The sequence below is a fragment of the Syngnathoides biaculeatus genome, chromosome 4 (genome assembly GCF_019802595.1).
Source record: "Syngnathoides biaculeatus isolate LvHL_M chromosome 4, ASM1980259v1, whole genome shotgun sequence".
NCBI lineage: Eukaryota > Metazoa > Chordata > Actinopteri > Syngnathiformes > Syngnathidae > Syngnathoides > Syngnathoides biaculeatus.
In genome coordinates, this window is record NC_084643.1 from 23438856 (window position 1) to 23455913 (window position 17058).

The 17058-nt window shown below is 39.6% G+C and overlaps 1 protein-coding gene across 2 annotated transcripts in view; it reads right to left on the reverse strand.

Moving 5' to 3' along the window:
* Window positions 1–6636: 6636 nt before the first annotated feature.
* Window positions 6637–17058, reverse strand: part of npffr1l2 (neuropeptide FF receptor 1 like 2) — a 36253-nt gene continuing 25831 nt past the window's right edge. For both annotated transcript variants that reach the window (XM_061818198.1, XM_061818201.1), the window contains exons 2-4: window positions 12894–13229; window positions 11578–11677; window positions 6637–10369 (exon numbers count right to left, since the gene is read on the reverse strand). In XM_061818198.1, coding sequence (XP_061674182.1) covers window positions 9370–10369; window positions 11578–11677; window positions 12894–13224 — 1431 coding nt within the window. In that variant the 5' untranslated portion in view covers window positions 13225–13229 and the 3' untranslated portion in view covers window positions 6637–9369. The remainder of the gene's footprint in view (window positions 10370–11577; window positions 11678–12893; window positions 13230–17058) is intronic.

The following is a 17058-nucleotide window of genomic DNA, read 5'->3' on the forward strand; positions in this document are numbered from 1 at the left end:
ACTACAGCCATCTCCATCCTTTTTGAAAAGTCCCCCACCATCTGTCCCTCAAGGTTCCTTTCCTGGATGCCGTTCTTACCCATCACTTCTTCATTGCCCCTGTTTCCTTTACCAATATGTCCATTACAATCTGCACCAATCACAACTCTCTCCCTGTCTGGGATGCTCAGAACTACTTCATCTAGTTCCTTCCAGAATTTCTCTTTCAACTCTAGGTCACATCCTACCTGTGGGGCATAGCCACTAACCACATTATACATAACACCCTCAATTTCAAATTTTAGTCTCATCACTCGATCTGATACTCTTTTCACCTCCAAGACATTCTTAGCCAGCTCTTCCTTTAAAATAACCCTTACTCCATTTCTCTTCCCATCTACTCCGTGGTAGAATAATTTAAACCCTGCTCCTAAACTTCTAGCCTTACTACCTTTCCACCTGCCTTCTTGGATGCACAGAATATCAACCTTTCTCCTATTCATCATGTCAACCAACTCCTGAGCTTTTCCTGTCATAGTCCCAACATTCAAAGTCCCTACACTCAGTTGTAGGCTCTGTGCATTCCTCTTTTTCTTCTGATGATGGATCCGGTTTCCTCCTCTTCTTTGTCTTCGACCCAGAGTTTCTGAATTTCCACCGACGCCCTGCAGGTTAGCAGTGCCGGGCCGGGGGCGGGCGTTGTTAACCCGGGCCACGACCGATCCGGTATGGGATTCTTCCATCACACCCGATTTCCCGCCGAAAAACGAGCTGAAAAAAAGAGGGGAATTAACTAAAATCCTAGCTATCCGGACAGCAGTCATGTTTCACTCAACAAACCTCAAAAGCGAAAGCTGCCACAGAAGCATTGTTCCACATGGGTCACGTCATCCTTAAAAACGATAAGTTCTTTCAAAGCTCTGCCGCTGTCAAGGCGTGCAGTTACACGTCACTGTGAAGCCATGGCGGAGGATTTAACCCGCCAAATGTGGAAGGACATCGGAGATTGTGAGTGTTTCTCACTGCAGTTGGATGAATCTACGGATGTGAGTGACACAGCCCAGATGTCCATTTTCATTCCTACGGTGTTTGGTGATTTCACTGCAAAAAAAAAGTACGATTAACAGCACTTCCCATGACAGAACAGACACGAAGAGGACATATTTCAGATGTTTGAAAACTTTATCAAGAAAACTCCGCTCCCAGTGTACAAATTGGTGTCCATCACCACAGATGGCACACCTGCAATGGTTGGTTGTGTGAATGGATTGCCAATTGCAGGGGGATGATGTTTCCTCAGACTTTTTGAATTACCATGGCATAATCCACCAACAAGCTTTATGTGCTAAAATGCTCAACGTGAAAGAGATCCTGGATGGAAGAATGCCTGTTCTATTCAAGCCAAGTTTCTTCAAAGACTGCTCTTTCTTGCACATCTGGAGAAGGCTGACTGCGACCACTTTGACTTGTTGCTACCTACTGACGTGAGATGGCTTAGTGGTGGGAAATTCCTCCAAAGATTTCAAGAGATGTCTCTGGCGATTTAAGGATATTTTTTTTCCCTGCATTTGGATTTGCAGATTGCAAGCAAGTAAATGTCGGTCAGCGGCTGTTAGACTTGGCATTTTTAACCGATCTGACAAACTTATTGAATGACATTAATCTTGAGCTGCAGGGAAAAGATAAAATAGTGACCAATATGATCAGCTCAGTTAACGCTTTAATACGAAAGATGCAAAATTTCTCCTCAAAGTTGCAGCGCCATGATTTGGCAAATTTCCAGAACCTGGCGTCAGAGATGGACAAGCAAGGGACAGCCTGTGAACAACTTGACAGTGTACGCTACACAGAGCAGATCAACAATGGTGTCAGACTTTGACAAATGATTTCAAATTAATGTGCTGTCCTTCTCAAGAAGATGTTGAGGTTAATTTACTTGCATCAAACATTGCAGCACTGTTTCACATGAACTCTTCTGAAGTGGAAGATGAGATTTTGACTCTACAAACCGATATTGAGCTGAAGTTGAGAGCTCATGGACACTTCTGGAACTCACAGAGGAACAGTACCCCAACATGAGGAAATGTGCTATTTCCTTGACTGCATTATTCGTCTCCACTTATTTATGTGAGTAAGCCTTTTCGTACATGAAGATTATTAAATCCAAATACCGTTCCACCATGACAGATGAACATCTGGGAGTGTGCTTGAGGCTGGGTATTAGGAGCTACTGGACGATGCATCCCTGGCTGATTCAATCCAGTGCAAGTCATCAAAGGGAATTTGGGTAATTACAAAAAATGTCAATAGTTAATTGTGTTAAATATGAGGCTATATTGACTCATTTGGTTATGCAAGGTACATCAACATATATTGTCCATACAAAGAATACATTTGAAAATAATTAGGTGTTTGGAATTTTTGTGGTGGGTAGATAATTTTGACTTGGTCATTTTGCAAGTAGCTCGCATGCTGAAAGTGTGAGCACCCCTAATTTAGAGTGAGCGAGTAGGAACAAGATGGGGGGGGGGTTAAGTATGACTTTAAGTTATTTCAGAAAATTTGTTTTTGTGTACATAAAACATGTTTCTGTGCGCTCAAAATAGTGTAGCGTAAGAGGAAGTTGACATTGGAGTTAGCAACATATCGACCAGCATTGTGTAAATAGCTGTCAAGAGTGACATTTTTATTGTGAATGTCAGATGTTAATTATTCCGAGTAGTAGAAGTCCACATTTGCTCATCCACATTTTTTTTAATTATTACTGATTTATTCCCTGTTAGTGTATTTAATCAAGCACCATGAGTGAGCATCGTCACTCTGTTGTATAATTGTCGTGATCGGCCTACACTCGGTGACTGGATGCCAACACAGAAGTTTAAGAATAAAACAGTTGCACATTTTATTCAAACAACACTCTGTCAAGATATCCTTCGTTAGCATAAGCATTTGTATGCTAAATATCTAGTGTCCTTATTTAAGGTGCCTTATTTCTGTATAAGCACAGTAACAACTTAAGTTAATTTCTCTTTTCATTTTATAGAGACTACACACACACACAAAACCATCACACAACCACCCAGGAACTGTTGTAGACCTACAAGATACTGTACTGCAGTCATGTTGAATCCTCTACTAAAGTGGAATGTTATGTGGACAATGTTTAATGACAATAGTGGATGTTATTGGAAACTAAATGGATAAATGGTCCTTCGCTTGATAGTATACCTGGTGTGTACCCTTCTTTGTGCTGCTTTATAAGGGGACTTGAAAAGTGCACTGGGACTGGTTGACTTGTTTGATTATTAGTTCATGTTGATGTACAGGCACTGTAAAGTAATTGGGAGAGTTAAGCAAATGCTTTTTCTTTCCTTTTCTTTTCTTTTTTTGTCGTGAATAAGGAACATTCCTGTCACTTGGCAGCTGCTGTTCTCATAATTGCCACAACGAAACCAACACCCGACTTTGATGTGTTGGCAATAAAAAAAAAAAAAAAGTGATTAACAAAACAACCTTGATAAGTAAATCTAAGTATTAACACTACAATAGCTATTTTGAAGTTGTTTATTTTTCCATATGTAAGCTTCTGCCTGTGACTTGGCCCGGCTGTCAAATTTCAAACATCTTTGTGACCCCTGAGACAAAATGTTTGTCCACCCTGGCTTCGACAATAAAAAAAAGAATTCCACTGGGGGTGGGCTGAGTGCATCGTCACTGCAAGGGGGGCGCCTCCACTGTCATGGAGAAAGCAAGTGACTATAAATAGCAGGCCACCTTGTTAAAATACGCCTTTACGTCCATATGCGCAGTGACATACATCAGAAGATGCCAGGATTGGCCAAATTGACTGTCAGTCAGTCGATGCATGAGTTCGATGTATAGACTGTTTTCGACCACTTGACCTCATCCAGGCACGTGGCCATGTTGGATGGGTTCACTCTACTGATGCGCCGTTCACACAATTGCTTTTGCAAACTGTTAAATGTGACTTATGATGGCTAAAAAGACTTTGGAAAGTTATCGGGGCTCATTAGATGTTGTTTCAAGAAACTGTTACGAAAAAGATGCGTGCTTTGATCGACAATATCGACCCATATGCCTTGGAGAAACACAAATGGAGCAAGAATTTCAAATTGTGGGCGTCTGTAACCTATCTAGACATCGTCAACCAACTAAAGAATTACAAAGGTCTGGAGGCCTACAACCAATTCATCAATGGCCGGGTTCGTGATGCAGCAGTATCCATTGTAATCAACCTGTGTCTCTACACTGCTAAGGTTAGTGTACCACACAATGCAATTTAAATATGTAGACTGAGGCTACTTCATTTCTGAGTGAATACTGTTGAAAGTATTCATTCCCGTGATTACAGTCAGTGTTGTGCTAAATTATGTTGATTATACCAACGAAAGAGGTGTACATTATTATTTTCGTTTTTGCAAACATGTACATAACGATCACTTTGGTGGGGATGAGAAAAGCAAGTGCAAACTGAATATGTGAAACAATGAACTAAAAATTAAGACGTATTCAGTTCAGTTTTAGCTGCTTTCGTGGGCTGACAGAAAATACAGATTTTGAGAGACAAGCATTGGATTCACACACACCAGTCCTATGTAGGCCCTTGGCCTGAAAGAAAACTTCTCCTTCACAGAACTGAGTTATTGCTCAGAAGTTCAATAACAGAACACCACTCAGGTTCGGATCGGGGGACGTTCCTTCCAATCACGCCCTTCCAGGTCTCACTGTCATTGCCCATGTGAGCATTGAAGTCCCCGAGCCGAACGATTTAGTCCCCAGCAAGATCGCTCTCCAGCAACCCTCCAAGTACTTAAAAAATGTGGGTACCGTAATTTTCGGCCGACAGAGTGCACCTGGTTATAAGGCTCACACAGTACATTTGGAAAAGAAATACCATTCGGTACATACATAAGGTGAACCTGTGTAAGAGCCGCAAGTGCCCACATTGAAATACAAGATATTTACAAAGAAAGACAGTACACAGAGTTTTCAAAGTTTTAATACCTCAGCTTAACACAGCAACATCACGGTAGTATGAAAAGGGCTGGTAAAAAAACGAAAAAAAAAAAACCATACTGGTAAAAAAGAAAAAAAAAACAGCTGCGGCCGCTACACGGTAGCACAGCATTAACAGGGCCGGTTAAAAAAAACATACCTTAATCACTGAGACGCGGCAGTAATACAGCAGCAACATGCTAGCTCGGGGCTAAAACGGCAGGTTAAAACAAAAACATACCGGTAAAAATCACTGAGACACGGCAGCCACACGCTACCACGGCGTTAACAGGGCCGGTAAAAAAAAAACACCGGTAAAAGTTACTTCCTCAGCACATATATTCCACCGGTCTCACTCTTATCTTTTCTCCTCGAGAACCCGCTTGCCGCCGTGAGAAAAAAAAAAATAATTATCCACATCACCGTGTGAATTGCAGAGTTGAAAGTGTGTGAAAAAAGTTGCGGCTTATAGGCCAGAAATTACGGTAGTCTGAACTGCTGTTTAGTACATCAGCACAAACAGTCAGCAAAAGTGAGTAAACTACATCAAATATACTTCAATTTGATGGTTCCTCTTTAAAGAGAGATTTTTTTTTTAAAATTTAATTTAGATACATAACATTGAATTCTAAAAGCCTTTGGTTTTCATGTTTCTAACTATAAATGCATTATCGGTACTTTGAATAATGGAGTGACAGCACTGCGTTATTATTAAAGTAACAACATCCATCCAATCCATTTTCTTCCGCTTCTGCTTTCTGAGTAACATAACTGAAAGTTAGTCTTCATCTTTGTTCTCATACATCCTATTTCTGAACTCTTCACATTTTCTTCACAAACGTACACAAGCACGCTCGCACATGTACTCTCACAGTTTTATTCTGTTACAGTCACAAATGTTACTAGTTAGTGCTACGTTATTCCCTATTGATGATTGCTAACTGAGTTCTGCTGACTAGTGAGCTGGCATATGTGTTAACTTTGGGACATATTCGAATATCTGTCATCACACAGTATACCCATTTAATTCGTCAAATTCTTGAAGCAGCATGAGTTAACGTAGCACCCCTCTCTAACTCGTACGTTTGTGTGCTTTGTGAGTTCATAGATAGACGTGTATGTAGTTGGCCCAGTCAAAATCCATACCTAAATAACATTGAGAATCTGACCTTTGGCAATACTTGAAAATTGTGCAGGTGCTCTCGGTCCAATCTGAGTTTCAACGGGGACAATTTTTGCTGCAAAACACTTACAGACATACACAAAAACACTTTAGCTGTTTCAAATTTGTATTTGTAAAAATAAATAAATCCCAATAAAGTACATCTATGTTTAAAATTGTTACGTGGTTTCTTTTTTCAATGGGTAGAAGTACTTTTGGAAGCCACAGTATGTATGTAGAGTCGATGTGCATCAAATGTTACACTAAATAAACTTGAGGCACAGCAAGTCAGTTTTTTTATTTTCCTCATTCAGTATACTGTACACTACACTGCATGTGATGTAGCAGAAAACGTTTCTGACATTACTGACAAATACTATTACACGTACAAATATAGATGTACAACAACAGTATTGCAAATGTAGAGTTCACTGAACAAGAGAACACATTTATTGATGTTATGACAATAATGCCCTCAACCCACACTGTTGTTTCAACAGTAATGCATATACAGTATTCATATTTGCAGTGAAGCAATTTTGTCAATTGACGAACAAATCAAAACATGTTTCACCATTGAAATTGTCAAACAACAATCTGCAGCAGCAAAATAATGACTGTTCAGACTGCATAACATGATCACCTAAAGTTAGGTTTTGGGCTTCTATATACGAAACACTGTAGAGGCAAATTACAACCAATAAAATATACTTTTTTTGTAATACCTCTCTGATGGCAATCAAAGTGAGCATTTTGTAAGGAAAAATTTGATTGTAAACGAAAAATACTCTTTTTTTAAAAAAATATGATGGAAGCGATATATAGACACTATTTTAATACCTCAACGCAATATGTTGGCCTTTTGAGAGTTGTCATTTCAGGCAAAAAAATAACCACCACATGAAAAGTAACAAAATTAGGATTAGAAAAATTTTGGGTTTGACTGTAGTCCAACTCTGCTATGCCTCTGTCAAACATTCTTTTATTTATTTATCTGTTTATTTTAAATAAGAGGGCATCTAAGAAGTGAAATTACCCCCATCATCTTGAAGTTAAAATTCTCATTTATTTATTTATTTTTAAGATAATCACAGGGCACATATTCATTTGCTCTCACATTCAGAGAGAGAGTCTTTAAATAACCTAGAAGGCAATTTTTGGGGGGATGAAACTGGAGTCCTAGGAGAAAACCCACACAAGCACTGGTAGAACATGTAAATGCCACATAGGTGAGGCTGGATGTGAACCTGCGTCCACAGAGGTGTGAGGAAGATGTCCCAATCTGTCATCTACTGTGCCACCTTTTGTGATTATATTCACTGTAGTATGGTTAAAAAAACATGCTATTGTGCCAGGCATAACTTATCGAGTGAAAGGGCAATAAGTAACTCAAAGATATTGTACGAGGTTTAAAAAAAAATTAAAAAAATTCAAGTAATCAAAAATCTGTAATACAGCAGGGCCGTAAAGCAAGAACTGCAATGCATCTCACTAACCAGATTAATCCACGTTTTCAGTATTTTTTTCCCCCCTATTGCTACATGTCAGTTACCAGTAGGTGCAGCAAATTCACAGAAAGCCAACAAGACCCACTATTCATGATGTACAGTACACACACTTTAGGCTGTGCAATTGGGCAATTTGTTGAAAGAGATGTTAAAAAAATAAATAATTAAAGCAGTCTGCCATTGAATTTACAAACTCAAAACTATTTTGTACAGACTATTTTGTTTCAAGGATTTACCAATCCTTTGATTAACATAACTAATATTTAGTTGTATGATCACAGTTTTTTTTTATAACTGCTGTACATCTGTGTGGCATGAAGTCAACCAACTTGTAGCACCATTCAGTTTCAGCTGTTATTCCTCTCCAAGATTCCTTAACGACATTCCAGAGTTCATTTATATTTCTTGGTTTTTCTTCAGAAACAACATTTTTTATGTCACTCAACGAATTCTTTGGTAGTTTGCAGTCTCGACTTTGCATGTTTACTAGAGTCTTTGGGGTCATTGTCTGGTTGAAACAGCCATTTCAAGGGCATGTCCTCTTTAGTATAAGGCAACAGGACCTCTTCAACTATTTTGACACATGCAAACCCATCCATGATCCCTGGTAGGCAATAAATAGGCCCAAGACCATAGTAAGAGAAACATGCCCATATCATGATGCTTGCACCATCATGCTTCACTGTCTTCATTGTATAATGGGGCTTGAATTCAGAGTTTGGAGGTCGTCTCACAAACTGTCTGCGACCTCTGGACCCAAAAAGAACAGTTTTGCTCTCAGCAGTCCACAAAATGTTCCTCCATTTCTCTTGAGGCCAGTTGATAGGTTCTTTGAGAAATTGTAGTCTCTTCTGCACATGCCTTTTTTTAACAGAGGGACTTTCTGGGGGATTCCTGTAAATAGATTAGCTTCACACAGATGTCTTCTCACTGTCACAGTACTTACAGGCAACGTCCAGACTGTCTTGACCATCCTGGAGCTCCTCACAGGCTGGGCCTTTGCCATTCAGGTTATTCTGCGATCCATTTTGATGATTGTCTTCCGTTTTCTGCCACGTGTCTCTGGTTCTGCTCTCCATTTTAAGCCATTAGAGAGCATTTTAGCTAAACAGGCTATAAATTTTTGCACCTCTTTATAAGGTTACTCGTCTCCAATCAAAGTTTTAATCAATGTTCTTCTCAACAATGTGTTGAACGCCCCATTTTCCTCAGGCTTTCAAGGAGAAATATTCAACAGGTGGCGGCTTCATCCTCAATTAGGGGGCACCTGATTTACACGTGTTTTTCACAAAATTGATGACCTCACTGATTGAATGCCACTGCAATTTTTTTTCAGCAAATTGCCCAATTGCACAGCCTTAAGAGTGTGTATATCATGAATGGTGGGTCTTATTGGTTTTCTGAGAAACTACTGCAGCTACTGGTAACTTGTTTGACATGTAGCAATAAAAAAATATACTGAAAACGGGGCTTAATCTGGTTAGTCATATTGGACTGCTCCTATTTTGAACACTACTGTATGTGCATATACACGCCCACTCATTTAATCAGCAGGGCTATTAACACACAATTACCCACACCGTTTTTTCCTGAGCCTTTAAGCAATGTTGCAGTTTATATGTATCTTTCTTCCTTCAGGCTGCGATATGGCATAGTGTGAACTGGTAATTCCACTTGTGTACTGTAAGTGTATAATAAGTAAATTTAGTTATCCCAGGCTTGATTCAGCGAAACTGACAAGGGGCTTGCCTTCCCTACATCGTCAATGTGGCTTACCTTCTTTTTCATCATTCCCATTTCTATCTCTTGATGCAAAACACTCCTCCCTGAATGGACCGCCATAGACCTCACCCTATGACTCCTGTTTAACTCAAACTTGTCAGTGTTGACCTTGTCATTGTGGTCTCTGTTTCTCACTGCAAATAACAGCTGGTTGTTGTTGCCACCATCATTTCTGCAATTGCTACCTTCGAAAGATACTTGGACAGATCGTCCTCTCCTCAGGCATGTAGTCATCCTCCTCCATATGGGCCACTGCATTAGACTTGAGAAGATACGGAAATTGGACACCACTTGGAATCCTCTTTTAAAGTTCTCATTATAATAGCCGTAGATTATAGGGTTGATGCTGGAATTGGCGAAAGCCAACCAATGAGCAAAGGGGAAGATATAGCTGGTCAATAGATCTAGTTGGTCTCTTTCCAAGCCTGCATAATCTGCCATCATCATGACGGTCCAGAGTGGTAACCATGACAACATGAAAAGCAAGGTCACAAGGATCAGCATCTTTATCGCCTGAATTTTTTTCTGTGAAAACACTGGCTTACCCCGTCTCCTACTCCTGGCCTGGATGTTAGTCTCCTGTGACATTCTATTTGCAACCCCAGATGAGCATAGTTTAGCTCCAATGTTACCATACATTAGTGTGATGATTATCAATGGAATCATGTAGATGTGAGCAAAAAGAACTGCTGTGTAAACCTTTGTCATCTTTGGGTTGGCAAAGTTTTCATAACAGGTGTACAGAGGTAAAGTGTGGTTTAAATCATCATTGTAGACCATGTAGTGCAAAGGAACCTCCTCCACAGTCAATGCGACTGCAGCTGGACACATGATCACCATGGCTAGTATCCAGATAAAACCAATAGCTGCCTTGGCAGTGACTATGGTGGACTTGTTGTGCAGATACACTATACAGCGGAACCTGTTGGGGGAAAAAAATACAACTATAGTCATAGTCTAAAATACAATTCAATAAAAAGTAAGGCATGTCAACACCATTTTTCATCGAACCAATCACAGCTTAGTTTATCCACTTATTGTGATTTTGAGTGGCACATTGCAAAAGTGACACATTTCAGAATTGTTAAGTCTGTTACAATTACAGTAACACAATTCACTGTGCATTGTAAACTTTTAGTGTCCATATTCCTCATCCTATTTTGCTCTGACACCTTTAAAGACCTGCAGAAAGCATCACACATTTTCTCAAGCCAACTACACTTCTCTGCTTTGGCTGTGCCCACTAAATCTATCAAGATAGGACTACTGTGACCAAATTCAACTTAAAGTCCGCAATTGAATGAATTGCGTGACAAGGCAGGGCCAGGACCCGTCTACTTGGAGCATCCCCCCACAGAGCACCAAGAGGGACATGGTCAAAAACTTTTTTGACAGTGTTCAGTCCACAAAGCGCATGAACCGATTGGGCAAGACATGCACCTTCATCTTTCTGAGAGCATAGATGTAGTGTTCCAAGACCAAGACAAAAACCACACTATGTCTCCTGTATCCAAGTTTCAACTAATGCCTGGATTTTTCTATTGGTATTAAGGAGTAGACCAGGGCTATTTCATTGGTCATCTGACCATATCCGGTGTGCCAGCCTCCAAACGGTTATAACTCTTTCAAACATTGTACGAGATGGGCCGTACTCATAGTATTATTGTCACAAGCCACACTTGGCACAGCAACCCGAGCTTTGTGTATGTGAATTTTACATGCACAAGGTTGACTCATACCACGCGGTAGTGCCATGTTCTAGCATAGGGGGAACAGAGCAAGGTTGACCATAAGTGGCTAGGACACCGTTAGCCATATAACCACACTTGCGATGGAACGCTTATTCAGGTCAAGGGAGGGGTTGGGCTGTCAGCTGATCACCAAGTGATACTGAGTTAGATTTAATGGTAGGGAAGAATCCCAGACAGGCCTGATATCCCCAAGCTCATAGCGACAATGTGTTGCGAGGTTTGATAGTTTGAAGTTTGTCACAGTAAAATACCTGCTGTTCCACTGGAAAAAAAAATTAGGTTGGGGAGCTTCAAGCAAAAAAAGGTTAATATTGTGATTTTAGATCAAATAAACTGGCTGTAAATAGCACCCTCGATTAAATATTTAATAAATACAAACCTTTCAACGGCGATTGCCACCAATGTGAAGACTGATGCAGACACAGACACACCCTGCACAAAACCACTCATTTTGCACACGACGTTGGAAAATGGCCAACCTGTTGGGGGGAAAGAAAAAAAAACTTAGACTGACTCACAGATAGAAAAATGTTCTTTCATATTGAAATCCTTTTATTTTTGGTCTGAAGACAAGTTTATTTCTGATGGTATGGTGGGAAGAATATATAGGTCTTTTTTATATTATTGGATCACTGAAGGCAAAGACCTATCCCGCTGAAGCTTACTTTTGAAAATCATTCACATTTATGGATGAGTATATAAACTATTGGCTGTTATCATTCAATAGGGAACATTTGTTTATCAAAACAATATTGTGGTATTCAAGTAAGATTATTGCATTGATGCCTGATTGGCTTTGTTTTGTGTCCCAAATATTTTCTGAAGATAAATTTTTGGATGTATTAAGCATTTTTCTCATTGCTTATTGTACATTTTTTATGAAAACCAACACAAATGTATCTTAATATTGTAGTGGACATGCTCTCGCCTGATGGTACCACAACCGCTAACCTCGGACCGGGATTGGATTCCCTGTCTCTGCTCCCCTTCTGACAAAGACCGTTTCTTTAATGAGATCCCGCTTGTTTGACCAACCTGATGAAGACTGGCTCAATCAGGAAGCACTGCCTCTCACCACAAATTGGCAAGGTCACATCAGACCCTTCCCCGCCGCAGGACATCTGGTCTGTGCCCCAAGCTATCCATTTGGGTGCCTGGACAACTGATGGGGAAAGCTCCATTTGGAGGTAAATGGTCGGCACACATCTGCTTCGACCGTCTTGTGAACAGTGACACCCGTACTCTGGTCACCTTGCCTTGGAACTCTTTTTCTTCCCTTTTTTTTTTCTTCCCTTTTTTTCTCCTTTTCCGACTAAATCTACTTCTTCCCCATACTGACCAGACCGGCCAAACATTCGGGAGATCAACCAGGCTGCCTAAATTGTGTTCCACGCATGTTCATCCAACTTGGGGTCTTCTAAAGTATGGATCAGTACACATTTGTGTTTAAATCAACAAGAAGTTAAAAGTAATTAGGGAACAAATCTGTGACAAATATTTTCAATGAAAGAAATTTTCATGAAAAACAAAAATACATACCGATACACTCTTTTTGGCTAACCATTTAAATGGGAAAATTAGTGAAATGGAAGTGATTACTACGTAGTTATGAAGTATAAAATATCAGAGGTGAATAAAAAACAATTGGAGGAAGATGAAGGGGGAGTGAGAGCATAAACTTTGCACAGATATTACCTGTGATGAGGTTGTCCACAAGTGTTGTCGGGATACAGAAGATACCCACTAGGAGGTCACTGATAGCCAAGTTTAAGATGAAGAGGTTAGTGACCGTGCGCATATGATGGTTTCCCAGCACGATGAGGCACACCAGCATGTTCCCCACCATACACAGCAAGAAGATGAAGAAGTAAGCCAGGATATAACTTGTCGCCACATACACTGAATGTTGATAATAGGGAAATAAAGTCATGTTCATGGGTTCCTTTAAGGTGGTATTGGAGCTCGTGTTGTCTAATCCAGTTTCCATCTCCAGGAGTTCATCTTGAAGGTTGACCAGCATTTCCATTTTTCCTGAAGAATAGAAAGAGATGTGGAGAAGAACAGACACAAATATAGACAGCGTTTGACACAGGTTCATATTGGGACTAGGAACTTATTTGATATGAAGTTCTGAACCCAACTTGACCCCATATTAGAAATGCAACACGCTGTTGTATGTGAGCCATTAAATAGAGTATGCGCCTTTGCCACGTTGAAGAAAGCAAGTGTTTTATTGCTTTTTCAGACATCATTCAGGTATTAAGTGCAAATTCCACACATTTGAAAAGGCCTCAAAATTGCTCACTTTTTTTTTTTGTTGAGCGCCAAAGTTACATCCTAGTACAGAAACATTACTAGCAAAAGAAACGTTCATTTTTACCTTTAAGATATTGCACAAATCAAATATTGTTCTTCTAAGCAAAAAGCTTTGCAAGAAAATTAAATTGAGCAGGGTTTTAGTCTGTATTTTAAAATATATTTAACTTTTTATTACCTTCACATTTACCAGTTATTTACCACCTATATAACAATTGTTTTTTTAAATACAATAACCAAGAACCTTTAACCGGAGTAAATTACATTTTAGCAAGCATTTTACCATCAGTCTTTTAATATTTACGTTGACATTTATTTATTTTTAAGTTTTTTACCTTACCAACAGAAGCTATTTCCCACCTAAATTAAGATCTTTTAAACAATAACTAGAAAAGTTTAGCCAAATTAAATTACTTTAAATTCATTTTAGCATTTGTCACACTACATAATTTTAAGTAGCTATTTGAAATTTAAAAAAAACCTAGTCAAATAAATGTGCTTCAAGCTTTTTCTTCATCTTTTTTTAATTGCAAATTAAATATGGTAAAATATTTAGTACCTTGCCCATTTATAAAATGTAACTGAAGTTCAAGCTTTGTCAGTCTAAGTAAGTCCAACTCCACACAGGTGGATGTGAGCCAAGATTCAAACCACGAACATCTTGACTGTGAGGCAGATGTGCTCATGAGACTGCACTAGACCACCTCACGAGGTGCACTGTGTACATTATTCAGTATTGTATTCAGACTAGAAATACATCAGTGGATACTATACAAGACTAACAGCAGTGATGGACTTACATGATAAGGCATATGTCAATATAAGGAAGGATCTTTGTGTTCCCTTGCACCATCAGAAGTCTAAAAATGTCAGAGTAACATGGTGCTCAAAATCAGAGGTGTTTAATATAGTTTGAAAAGCTCGGGCTAATTTACTTGGAAGAAAAAATACAATTTTAATTACCAGCGATGTGTCATACTCGCCGCTTGAGTTTTTTTTTTCCCTCGACTACAGAATCGAGATCTCACTGAGAAAGCATACAAATATATCTTTGTGTGTGAGGTTAATTACACCATTGTGTTGCTGCAGGTACCTTGTGTCAACAGATTAGGTCATGTATACTCAGAGACAATAGAAGGAGAGTGTATCTAGGGAACAAAATGTTTTCTCTTAATATAGTTGTGTGCTTTTTGTAGAGAGGAAAATAAGACCCTGTGATTTTACAAGTTCTCCCACTTTGAAATCATGGAGGGGTCTGAAATTTTAGGTGCATGTTGACTTTGAGAGACAACCTCAAAAAAAAAAAAAAATCCGTAAATCGCTATGGATGATTTAAAAAAACAAAAAACATTGGTATGTTACTGCTGCACATCAGTATTTGAACACCTGCCAATCAGCAACCATTCTGGCCCCCAAAGAGCTGTTAGTCCGCCTCTAAAAAGTTAACCTACACTCCACTTATTATTCTAAATTAGAAGTTCCTGTTTGAGATCGCTAACTGCAAAAAGACACTTGTTTCCAAGATAGAAAGTAAGATTCTAACCCACTAATGTGGCTGAGACCAAAGAGCTGTCCGAAGACACCAGAGACCAAATTGACGACTTCCACAAGCCTGGAAAGGGCTACGGGGCAATTGCCAAGCTGCTTGGTGGAAAAAAAGATCAACTGTTGGAGCACCTGTTACCAAATGTAAGAAGCTAAACATGACGGTCACTCTCCCTTGGACTGGGATTCAGAGCAAGATCTCAACTCATGGCATAATAGTGATCCAGAGAGAGGTGAGGAATAACCCCAGAACTACATGGGAGAAGGTAGTCGATTACCTCAAGAGGCCAGGGATGATTATGTCTATGGTTAAGATGTCAAGGTTTAAAATCATGCCTGGGACGGAGATTTCCCCTCCTTAAATCACCACACGTCCAGGTCCGTCATAAGTTTGCCCATGATTATCCACAGGAGTCATGGGAGAAAGTTATGTGGTTAGATAAAACTAAAATTGGACTTTTTGGTCTTAATCCCAATTGCCATGTTTGGAGGAGGGAAAATGGGAAATACCATTCCTACTGTGTAGTATAGGGGTGGAAGCATCAGGCTTTGGGGGTGTTTTTCTGCACATGGGACAGGATGACTGCACTGTATTAAGGAGAGGATGACCAGGGCCATGTATTGCTCTGTCTCCAGACCTAAACCCAATAGAAAATCTTTGGAGGGAGCTCAAATTCCATGTTTCTCAGCGACAGCCCAGAAATCTGGCTGATCAAAAGAAGATCTGTGTGGAAGAATAGTCCAAATCCCTGCTGATCTGTGTGCAAGCCTGGTGAAAATCTAAACGAAACGTTTGACCTCAATGATAGCAAGCAAAAGGTTACTGTACCAAATATTAACATTGCTTTTCACAGGTGTTCAAATATTTATTTGCATCAGTAACATATAAAACAAATTGTGAAAAAAATGTATAAATAAGGATTTCTGGATTATTTTTTTTTGTCTCTTTTAGATTGTCTCTAGCAGTGGATGGCTTTGAAAGTCCAAGCATTTTAATCAAACCCTGGTGGTTTCAAAGCACTTGTCAATCAATTTTGCTTTGATAAATAAAGATGGATTTTTAAATGTATTAAATATACAATATGGAATATAAAACATATTTTATTTTGTTTTTAAAAGGATTCGAAACTCAAGGTGTAGGACTTGCGACTTCACTCTGGACTCGCCTGTTTCGACCTTGGACTAGACTTGAGGGCAAAAACTGATGACTTGCAAAGCAATTACTTGGTTAAGGTTAGGGCACCTCTGCCTGTTACACAAATCCCAGGTTGAAACAAATAGATTATTTTTCATTCAGATATTGTCCCTGTTATGCCATCTGACCTTTTACACTGGAAAAGCTTCATGCATTGTCGTGCATAAGGTCCATTTCTGTTCTTTCTCATCCATCCACATTTTTCCCCTCCTCATCTTAACCACACTTTTTCTCCTGATCAGAAAATTGGTTTAAATCGTCTTCATTTAAGAGTAGTACAGGTGCGAATTTTAAGCCCATCCATCCATTCCCCAAGGTGCTTATCCTCACAAGGGTCACGAGAGAGCCAGAGCCAATCCCAGCGAGCAAAAGGCGGGCTATACCCTGAACTGATTGCCAGTCAGTCGCAGGGCCGATATCGACGCCATCACTGAGCAGGAATCGATCCCACGATGCCCGCGCCTATGGCAGGCGTGTCTACCACTACACCATCATTGACTTTGAATTTTAAACCATTTTACATTTTGGATTATGTGTATTTATTTTTTCCCATCCAAAGCATTATGACCCAAGAAATGCATTCTGGCTAGGTGAATGTGTTTGCCACAAAGCGAAATGTGCAAATTTGTCAAATGAACTTTAAAATAGTGAATTATTGGTTCAGATATTGGAGTTTTGTGTATAGCCAACCTGGCAATTAAGTAGAACCAGGAAACTCTGACTTATCATTTAACCTCCAGGCAGACTGTGCTTATTAGTATTCAAAAATTTCAAGTGAAACAAGAATTCACCTGGAGGCATGCG